This window comes from Cannabis sativa, chromosome 2 (assembly GCF_029168945.1).
Source record: "Cannabis sativa cultivar Pink pepper isolate KNU-18-1 chromosome 2, ASM2916894v1, whole genome shotgun sequence".
NCBI classification, from domain to species: Eukaryota; Viridiplantae; Streptophyta; class Magnoliopsida; order Rosales; family Cannabaceae; genus Cannabis; species Cannabis sativa.
Window position 1 is genome coordinate 54311015 of NC_083602.1, and position 11373 is coordinate 54322387.

General features: G+C 28.5%; 1 protein-coding gene across 1 annotated transcript; it reads right to left on the reverse strand.

The window, feature by feature from the left end:
• Window positions 1-5739: 5739 nt before the first annotated feature.
• On the reverse strand, window positions 5740-6700 carry LOC115721351 (uncharacterized). The gene has a single exon (XM_030650631.2). The coding sequence runs from the start codon at window positions 6459-6461 to the stop codon at window positions 5943-5945; it is 519 nt and encodes a 172-aa protein (XP_030506491.2). The 5' UTR covers window positions 6462-6700; the 3' UTR covers window positions 5740-5942.
• Window positions 6701-11373: the final 4673 nt, after the last annotated feature.

Sequence of the window (11373 nt, forward strand, 5' to 3'; positions counted from 1 at the left end):
GTGTGTTAAAAAATTAAAAATGTTTTCATATATAACGAATTTTAGATTATTTTGATCATTATTGTGTTAGTTTTAGAGAAATGATTGAGGCATTTAAATTATGCACTCAAATCACATAAATATGTCATTAATTTTAATAAATGAAAGGAGAAAAACAAAACAGCCAAGGAATATCTATAAACCTTATAAAAGAGAGAATAGATTTTTGGGCTTTTCATAGTTTATTTACAAAAAAACCCCTTAATTATTTTGAAGAGTTAGTGTTATTCTTTCTCATCATATATATTATATACTAAAGAATTTTTACTAAATAATCAATTTATAAAATATACATAAAACATATTTAATTTTTTTTAACAGCATAAAGTAAAGTTTATCATGTGATTATTTTTCTACTATAATAATACTATTATTGATAAATAATTATTACTTAAATAAAAAAATATAACATTATATTCTCATTCTATTAAATTTATAATTAAAGCTGAAAAATAAACTTATGAAAAAAATAAATAAACATACAACTCAAAAAGTTATAAGAAATTAAATATAGATAATGAAAGATAATAACAAAACAACACTATAATTAATTTGGGAAATTCTATGTTTTACTCTCTAAAATTAAGTGTACCAAACACTACTTTCGTATTTTCGATATCCAAATAATATTAATCTTAATTATTTTATATGACAATGTACATTGTAGTTTTTTTTTTTAAAAACATCTTGCAAATTTTCAATAAATTCAAAATAATTTAACATGCGAGAAACAAGGTTCAAATAATCTGTTTACTTATGCCTATTTTTATAATTTTTTTAAAATTAATTCTGTGTTAATTTTTATTTATTATTAGTAGTATTGAAAATCCAAAAATATTTCTAAGAACATTTAATTTTTTCCTAAAATTTTATTTTTACTTAACAATTAGATTCAAACTTCTCTATTTTTACTAACTTATATCTATATATTACTTATCGAATTTTTTCAATTAAGTATAAAAAAATGAAGATACAAATTTTTCATCTAAATCAAGAATAATATATTTATTGATCAAAAATACATTTTAGGTAAGAATTTTTTTTTAAAATAAAAAATATGAAAAATTATTTAATTATTTAATTTTTTTAAGAGGAGCCATGCTTTAGAAGTAGATAAGATCTGGAGAAAAAAATATTAATTAATAATGCCACATCAACTTTTAAATGATAAAAAAGAATGATAGTTAACAAAAATATTATATCTCTAAATAGAAGAGTTTACGAAATTTTTTCAACATGATATACATTTTAAATGATACAATTATATAGTGTTGTAAGTTCAAGAGACAAAATATTAATTATTTCTTAAAATAGTTATACTTAAATAGTTTTAGGAGCCACTCACGTGCGAAGCACGTGCTATCTCACTAGTATATCATAGAAATGAAAATTAATGATGTCGTTTTCTGATAATTTACATATTATATTCCGAGAAACACCAAAAATATATATTTATATATATATATATGTATTTACAATTATACATACCATTTCTCTGTATATACACAGTATTTAAAGTGATAATGGCTGACACGTTATTATCTGTTGATCTCTCGAAGATGAACATGGATCATAAAATTCTGGACACTTACGTGAGGTGGACATAAATGAAAGAGCATTTTGAATATAAAACTTTTGTGACTTCAAATAACCTGTCACCAAGGATTGAGGAAATTATAGGGTATAATAGTCCAACAAATCAATAATTATTGATAAAGTTGTATATAAATGTAGACGAACTAATAATTATTGATAAAGTTGTATCTATATATATATATATATATATATGTAGACAAACTAGTCATGCACGCTTCCAGGGCCCCGCACATGCCACTGATGGGCCCAGCCCAACCCAACTTCGAAAGAGAAAAGAAAGAAAAAGACTGGAATGATTGATGGGAAGTATTGTAGGGACTGTTCTGTAGTTAGTTGTAGCAATTAATTAATTAATTAACTGGAGAAAAAAAAATCGTTCTCTTAAACGGCAGTAATGGTGCTATAATAATATCATGAAGTTTTATTTATTGTTATTGTGTCAAGTTTTATATATTTATTCATCAAAAAAAAGAAAAAAATTATTAATTATTCACAAGACATCACTGTAAATATTATTACTGTCAATGTTGGATCATATATATCTATATTAAACGTTTGAAATCAATCAAACAATTGTCCATATTATTTTTTTTTTTGAACAAAATAATTCATTAAACAACAATATCCGCTAACACAATAGACTGAAGATCATGTGAAACATTGCTCTCAGTAAAAAGACGATCAGACCAAAAATAAACACCGTGAACAACACCAAATAAAACATTCCTATATAGGACACTTGGAGTTTTTAACACCAAATAAGTGATGTTTTGTGATTAATTAGCCAAATTCTTTATTTTATTAAAGTATATGCTTCTCACTAAAATTACCATATAGCCACGTGTGATCTTCCCATTTGATCTCTCACATGCCCATCAAACTTAGCCAAAATATATAATAATAGTAAAATATATTTTGATTTTTTTTTTTTTAAAAAAAAAAAGAAAAACGACTGGCTTGGCTTGATGGATCTAGATAACACAGGGCATGCATGAAGTGAATTCCCTTTTGATGATATTGAGTTCTCAACTACTAATAGTTTGCCAGGGGAACAAGGACAGCAAGGATATGGCTCACTCAGTCTTCTCAATAATTAATAACCACATTTATATAATTATACACTTCTATTTCTTTTCTGTATATTAAATAATTTGGACAACATATATTTCATTTTACCATTCTATTATGCCTAATTATATTATTACTCAAATAAATAAATTAAGTTGACATCTCTTTCTTTGAAAAGAAACTGAGTCTCCTTTAGATAATGAGCCTGTCATGATTTATGGTGCAATTAATTATATATAATTTCAAGTTATTAATCTTGGTGTTGGGGCTAGACTTAATAAACTCCATATTGACCAACTGACACTGAAACTCAAATCCCAATTTCTATAAGTATGTACAATTAATATAAATAATTTGTATAGCAAGATATGCCAAAACAGTTTATATATAAATTTATGTCTTTTACTTAAGCTATTGGACCCGTGAATTAAGATCCTTTTTGTCATAACCAATACATTTTCAAGGCTCAATGAGTACTTGAGTAGTTCATTGGGATCTCCCATTTTAGTCCTTTATAATGTCTTAACTAATTACATTATAATCCCATGATTAGTGCTACAAATTATAAAGAGAAAACACCCATATGTTAAAAAATGATTAAAATTTTCTATGAAAATGGAAATGTAGGATCTAAATATGGCAAGAACCGATGGAGGGGGTCATGGTACAAATATATATTAATTATAAGTAGATATATTATATATTTCTATATTTATATCTATATATGTATAAAATTGTAAAATAATATATAAGATGAATTTGTGTGTGGTGAGGGAAGTGGGAGAAGGAGAAAGAGGGAATCCAAGTGAGGAAACCGAGTTATATACGAAATACGTTTAAGAAGATTTGCCAGGTTGTTTGCATTTAATACGATGTACCTTCAATTATTCCAAAAAAAAAAATTACAATGTAGCGTGAAGATGTCGTTTTTTTTTTTTTTTTTTTTGTGTGGGAAGAAATTTTGGATTTATATGCTGATAATTTATACTATTTTATTATATATATATAATTATTTCTAAATAAAATAAATCATAAGGGGTTTGAAGCTTCTGTCCTCAAATATTAATTTTATTACCGCAGTCATGAGGTTTAATACTATAGTATCAAAATGTCAAGTTTATTAGTTCATGAATAAGCTGTTATTCTAATATTTTTACTTAATAATTAATTATTTATCATATGGAAGAAAAATAATAAGCATCATATACTTGTATTTTGTTGACATAGATTTCTTAAGAGAAAAATTGTGTATAATATTTGACTATAATATTTAGGATAACATATATATATATATATATTTTGTTTATTTTTATAAGATGAGACCTAATACTTGAAAAGAAAAAATATAAGTATTTAATTTAAATGTATTATCGTATTATTTCTTAAAAAAAGTATTAAACGTATAACAATATTATTGACAGAAGGTATATTTACTCTAAAATAATATTCGTTAAAAAATAATGTCTTTTTTTTTTCTTAAAAAAAAAAAAGAATAATAACCCAATCACAAGTTTTGATTTGATTTTTAACTCAACATAACAACAGTTTAATATGAAAAAAATCTTATAAAATCATTATTAAATTTTTATATACTTGTACAACTACAAACTATACTTTAACAAAATTATTTCCTAAAATTTAATTAATCAATACCTTAGTCATTTATTATATATTTTTATTAAAGAAGCTAAATAATTATTTTTATTTTAATTATATATCTGTGTTAGTTTTTCAATAATATAATTGGTAATAATTAATTAATTAATTAATTAAAAAGAGTGAGAATGGTGTGCAATTAATGATATGTGTTATTATCCTATATATTTCTTTTTAATTATTTATAAATGAATATTTTACGATAAAATATTGTATTAGAAAGTTGTTTTAGTTATTACCTGCCCGATATTCCCTCTCTATTTGTAGGCTACTAATAAAATGTCTCAATTCGTAAGCTACACACTATGAAAAAATAATTATTACAATAGAAAGACATATATAATTGTCAACATGCATATATTTTTATCTTTATAAAATTAATTATAAAGAAAGTACTAATGGGGTCAGCACTATTTAAATTAAATTTCCATGCATAGAAGAACCAAATATGATGCCCTGGATTCCAATACATATATATACAATAACATTAGCCTCTCTAATTACTCAACACTAGCATGATGGCACGTTTGCCCCAATCATACAACTAACCCATAATGGTTTTTTAATGTATATTATTAATATGAGCTGACTGACCCAATTTCAAATTTCAATACAATAAAATTGCTCTATTAAATATTTGTTGGACAATATATATAAAAGAGATTATAGTCAAAATTACAAATTAATTGAATCATGAGTTGTAATTGTTGGTTGCTGGTCAATTAATGAATACCATCAAACATATTAATCAACTAATCATGAATTATATAGGCCAATTATATATATGGGTCTCTAATTAACCATATATAATAAAAAGTGTTGAATATATTTGAGGTTCTATAATATTTACCAAACCCCAAGTACATAAAACAGAGTAATAATTACTTAATTCAACTTTTCGGTATATTTTTGCTATTTATTACTTACCATGCATATAATGTGTCTACTATTTTATTAACAAAAACACAAAACAGAGTAATATAATTTGATCAATCAAAGATTCAAAAGTGATAAAACAAACCAAATTTTAAAATTATTGTAAAAAAACACACACACACTCATCAAGAAATTTTTGGTAATTTCTTTTCCCACCCAGAAACATCTTCAGATTATTAGATCAAGTAGCTAGATATATATAAAGAAGAGAACTATATATATGCATAATTAATATAATTATAATTATTTTTTTAACAACTTATAATTACATATTAATTAATTAGGCTTAAATATATGAATGAAGGACAACCGTTATTTCTTTTCTCTCTCTCTCTCTTTTTCCTTCTTGCTCCGGCATATGCATTTTCTCAAGAACTTATTTTAAATCGATCTCATGACCGAAACAACAAACACAGAAAATTTTAAACTGATCATAATAACAAATTTGAGAGTAAAAATAAAAATATATATATTTATCCACAAAACCGTAAACAACCTCACAAACATTAAAACGAAGTGAGAAAAAAAAAAAAAAAGTAACCGGCCCCATTGCATGATTGATCCTTTTGGTCATACTAATCACCGGTAAAAAAAAAAGTCAACATTCCGGCGCCGGCAAAAAAAAGAAATAGTAAAAAGAAAGTAAATCAATCTTCGGAGATACTTTCAAGATGAGGTCGCCATACTCCGATTTGGGAGCTACTTCTTCGATGATGCCGGCGTGAAGATTTCTTCTCGGAGATAATACTCGACAAGTACCGATCACAGTCGACGGAGTCGACGAAACCGGCGGCGGCGGCGGCAGCGGTTGTAGTAGCAGTAGTAGTGGTGGTTGACTTTATTTTGATCTTATTTTTTGTGGGTATTTTCTTGAGAGCGTTGCCGGAGGATTTTTTCTTGTCGGCCGGTAAGGAAGAAGATGGGATCAAGAAATATATGCTGCCCCTTTTGAGCTCTGTGTCCGGAGAAAGTATCAAAATCCGGCGAACAACTCCCTGAGAGCATGGTTTGCTAATAACATGATTAGGGTTGGCCTTGAGAATCTCGCCGGCGGTGACCGGACGTGTAATTTCCTCGACGTAGCCATTTAAATGGACTATACGAATTAAATCTAAGGCACCACATGGAAGAACACAAGCCAAACAACACCTTAAGCTGTTTCCCATTTTGTAATAATAATAATAATAATAATTAGATCAAATATATTGATTTCTCTCTCACTCTCACTGTATATGTCGCCGGAGAAATATTAGCTAATCTTCTTTCTCTCTCTTTTTCTGATCTTGTGAACTTAGTTGGAAGGAATATACATAAATATATAATTGGTCCAATGGGATAGAGAAACTGAGAATGTGTTTGTATATATAGATGAGAATTATAAGTATAATTTACCGTACGTACACTACACATACGATGAGGATTCTTATTATTAATATAATTAATTATGATTGTGTATGGTATACGTGGATATTATATGCATTATTATTTTGTATTGTGAAATGACTAAAATGTCCTCGTTTGGAGTTTTCATGCATAGTACTCCTGTCCTGGGTATTTTTGGTTTTTCGATTCTTATTAATTATTCCTTCAGTAGGATAATGACTTAAGCCGCCCAGTCATACACTAATGACAGTAAACATTATTATTGCTTTGATAATTAACTTCTTCTGATTAGTCTTTTCTAACAAGTTGATTAAGTCTTTGGTCTAAGCTAGCGTACGGATGCAAATAATTTATGAGTGCCTTAAATCTCAATTTTATCAAATTAATAACATTTTCATTTCTTCAAATGCAATGAATTAGGAAAATAGACTGAAATTTTATCAATTTTGGTATGAAAATAAAGTTTTTTGTGGCTAAATCCTTTCCACTATCATTCTACTTGTATTTAATTCTCTAGGTTTAAATTTTGATGTTAAAACCCTTCAAACTACCGAACTGCTTGTAAATTTAAGGTGTTCATCTATTTTTCACATGATTGCTAATATCGACTGTTTATGTGTACACTTTGTACATGCGTTAAATTTATATTGGTACACCTAATATTATTATTTAGAAAATATAAAAATTATTTCAAAATTTATAATATATATTTTAAATATTTTCTTTAATTTTAAAATTAACTTTGAAAATAGTTTTTAAATAATAGTATTAGGTGTACCAATATAAACGTGTTATGTGTACAAGCATGTACACATAAGCAGCCCATTGTAGCAATTAATTGGATGACACCTTAAAGTTGCTACTAATTTAGTAACTTGGAGGGTTTCACCGCTAAAATTTCAGCTTAGATAGTTAAATACAATTAGCAAAACGACAATAAAAAAAGGTTTAACCGCCAAAAACCTATGAAAATATTATTACCTAACATTAATAATAAACAACTTTTATATCTGAGAGTACTAATGAGAGACACACATGTATACCCCAATTAAAAAAAATATATACATAAAAAATATATTATTTTATTTGATAAATAAATATTTAAATAGTAATAAAAATATATTTTATAGTAATTAATAAAACATATGAAATTAAATAAATTTACAAAAAGCAATTATAATTTATATATATAATTATAATAACATAATATTTATCTAATTATAATTTTTACTTAATATTGACACAAATACATATTTTATTATAACTAGACTCTACGTAGTAAAAATTCGGGGTCATTAGTTGTGGAAGCTTGACAGTAGCAAGATTAGAAAGATATGGTAAAAATCAGAGAAAGCAAGATAGTTAGAACCAAAAAAAGCAAGAGGAAAAAGAGAGAAAGATTTAATAGAAAAACTTATCTCTCATTAATGAGAGATTCTTTATTTATAAGCACAAAGTTAATATAAGTGGACAAAGTAAGGAGCTAAATATAGCTCTACCAAAACAAAAAACATAGAATTATAAGGTAAACAATTAATTAACTTCTAATTAATAACTAACTAAACTAACTGAAGGTTATGTTAGCCAGCATCCCTCCTCAAACGAAAAGGAGTGAAAGACATTTGAAGTTTGCCCTCAAAATAGAGAAAATGATCTGTTGAGAGAGGTTTAGTTAGAATATCGACAGCATGATATCGATCAATTGAAGGGACAAATCTGAGCGAGAGTGTTTTGTCCAAAATCTAATCTCTCACAAAGTGAAGATCAATTTCAATGTACAACATGAAATACAGTGTTTGTAGCAAGTGCGGCTACACCTTGATTACTTACCCAAATAATTGGTGTTTCATGAAGAGAAACATGAAGCTTGTGCAGCAAGTTGACAAGCCATTTAAGTTCTGCAACTATATTTTCAAGTGATCTGAATTCACTTTCAGTACTAGACCGTGCAATGACTTGTTGCTTTTTGGCAAGCCATGAGATGAGATTCTCACAAAGATAAACGACATAGTCACCGTAGATCTCCTGTCATCTACACAACTAGCCTGATCAGCATCAGAGTAAGCATACAATTGAAGATTGGTAGCAGGTTTGAGCAGAAGAACATTTGAGATTATGCCCTTTAGGTACCTCAACAACCTCTTGCAAGCTTCTCAATGTACCTTTGTAGCATGGATAAATTGACTCATTTTTTTGATGATGAAAGCAACATCTAGTCTTGTAAGATTCAAATATTGAAGAGCTCCCAAAGTGCTTCTACATAGAGTAGGATCTAGAAAAAGGGGCCCTTTTGTTAAAGACAGTTTTTGAGCAAAACTTGTAAGGTTTGAACAAATTTTAGCACATTCAATGTGTAACTTGACAAGAAAATCTGTGACATACTTGCTTTGGAAAAGATCTCACCTGAAATCTCTATATATTTCAACACCAAGGAAATAATGCACTGGTCTAAGATCTTTTAAGGAGAAGGAATGATTCAAATCCTTAATAAGTTTGGAAATAAGTTGTGAATTGAGATCAGTTATAAGTATGTCATCAACACACACCAATAAAATGATCTACATTGTACCTAAACCAGAAAGAAACAAAGAGGAATCTAACCTAGATGTAGAAAACCCGTAGTCTTGTAAAGTCTGGTTGAGCTTGTCATTCCAAGCTCGAGGAGCTTGCTTCAATCCATATAGGGCTTTATGCAAATGACATACATGTGTAGGTTTCTCAGGATCAACAAAACCTTGAGGCTAATGCATGTAAACTATTTCTTGAAGCTATCCATGTAAGAAAGCATTACTGACATTTAATTGTGTAACTTGCTAGTTTAAGGTAACAGCAAGAGAGAACCGCTCGAATTGTTGTTGGTTTTACTACAGGACTAAACATTTCTGCATAATTAATTACAGGTGTTTCCAAGTAACCCTTTGCAACTAACCTTGATTTGTATCTGTCCAAGGTTCCATCTACTTTTAACTTGATTCTATGCACCCAGTTTTTATCAATGACAATTATTCGTGGCTGATATGACACCAAGGTCCATGTATTGTTTTTGATGAGTGCATTGTTCTCTTGCTGCATTGAAGCATACCATTTAGGATCAAGAAGAGTAGCTTTTACAAATCTAGTGTTGGAAATAATAATTTTGGAAGAGGATGCGTTGTTGACAAGTAAATCTTGGATTTGGAGAGATGCTACTTTGAGACGTGGTTCTCATTAGATGAGTTCTAGGAGCTGTAGTAACATCTTTTTTATTTTCTGGATCATTAGTACTAGTTTCAGGTAACGCATTGGGTGTAGTATTTTGCGCATTATTTGGGACAGTAGGTGATATAGTAGGTAAGTACTAGGTGCATGATGTGGGAATAGAGACAGGTTGCATGGTGGTTTCTAGTATAGTATTGGACATGTTAGGTAAATGTTAGTTGCAGTGTATAGGATTTGATAAAGGAGACATATGATCTGTGGTGGAATGAGACAATGTATTTGGGATAAGTGGTGGAATTATAGGAGGAGCAGGGTGCATGGTTTGGGTTTCTAGAGAAGGTTTTGTAACATGAGATGTGTTTGGGATAACAAGCTACAATGTAGGCTGAGATAAAGATGTCTCAAGTAAAACATTAGATGACAACAAAGAACCAGCAACTGGATTAGTGTATTGATGATCATGTATAGTTGAGAAAATAGTAGCAGGAAAACATGGTTGAGAAGTGTTGTTTATCTAAGAGGGAGCAGTAGCAATGGTAGCAGGAAAATAATGTTCATTAAAAATCACATTCCTAGCAATGTAGATCCTGCCTTCAGAGTTCTCACAGATGTACCCTTTGTGATTAGGAGAATAACTAAGAGCGTGTTTGGTATTGTTTTCTGTTTTTTGTTTTCAAAAAATTGTTTTTAGAAATGAGAACAAAAAATAATTTTTGAAGTTTTTAAAAACAAGTCATGTTTGGTTAGTGTTTTTTAAAAACAATATTGACTAAAAGTGAATTGGTTTTTAAAACAGAAAACAACATTTTGTTATTTTCAAAATTCTTGTTTTTTGTAACTTTGTTTTCTGAAAACTGTTTTCAAAACACAAAGCCAAACAAGCCAAATTGTTTTCAAAAAACAATTTTCTGTTTTTAAAAACAAAAAACAGTTTTTAGTTATGATGTCAAATATGCACTAAGGAACAAACACTGCTCAGATCTGAAATCAGGTGTGGAAAGTTAAGCACATCCAATGGGTTTTAGAATTCTATAATTAGATTTGGTACCAAATAAAGTTTCATAAGAGCACAAGTAATCAAGTACAGATGTGGAAAGCCTGATTATGGTGAACACTGCACTCTGAAAAGCCAACTACCAACATGAAAAGTCCAAACCTGATTGAGCCAAAAGAGTAAGTCCATTTTCTGTTGCTTTTGTTCTACTCTTCCATTTTGTTCATGATTATGAGGGCATGGATGAGTAAACTTGATCACTTGATCCTTTGAGAACCTTACAAAGGTCTATATTCACCCCAGTCAGCTTGAACACCTTTAATGGGGAGGTTGAACTAATTTTCAACCATACTCTTGAACTTGAAAAACACATCAAATGCTTAAGATTTAAGGGTAAGAGAGAATATCCATGTATATCTAATATAGTCATCCATAAAGTGAACATAGTATTTAAAACCTTCTTTGGAGACCTCATGAGTAGGCCCTTAAAGATCTGTATGAAT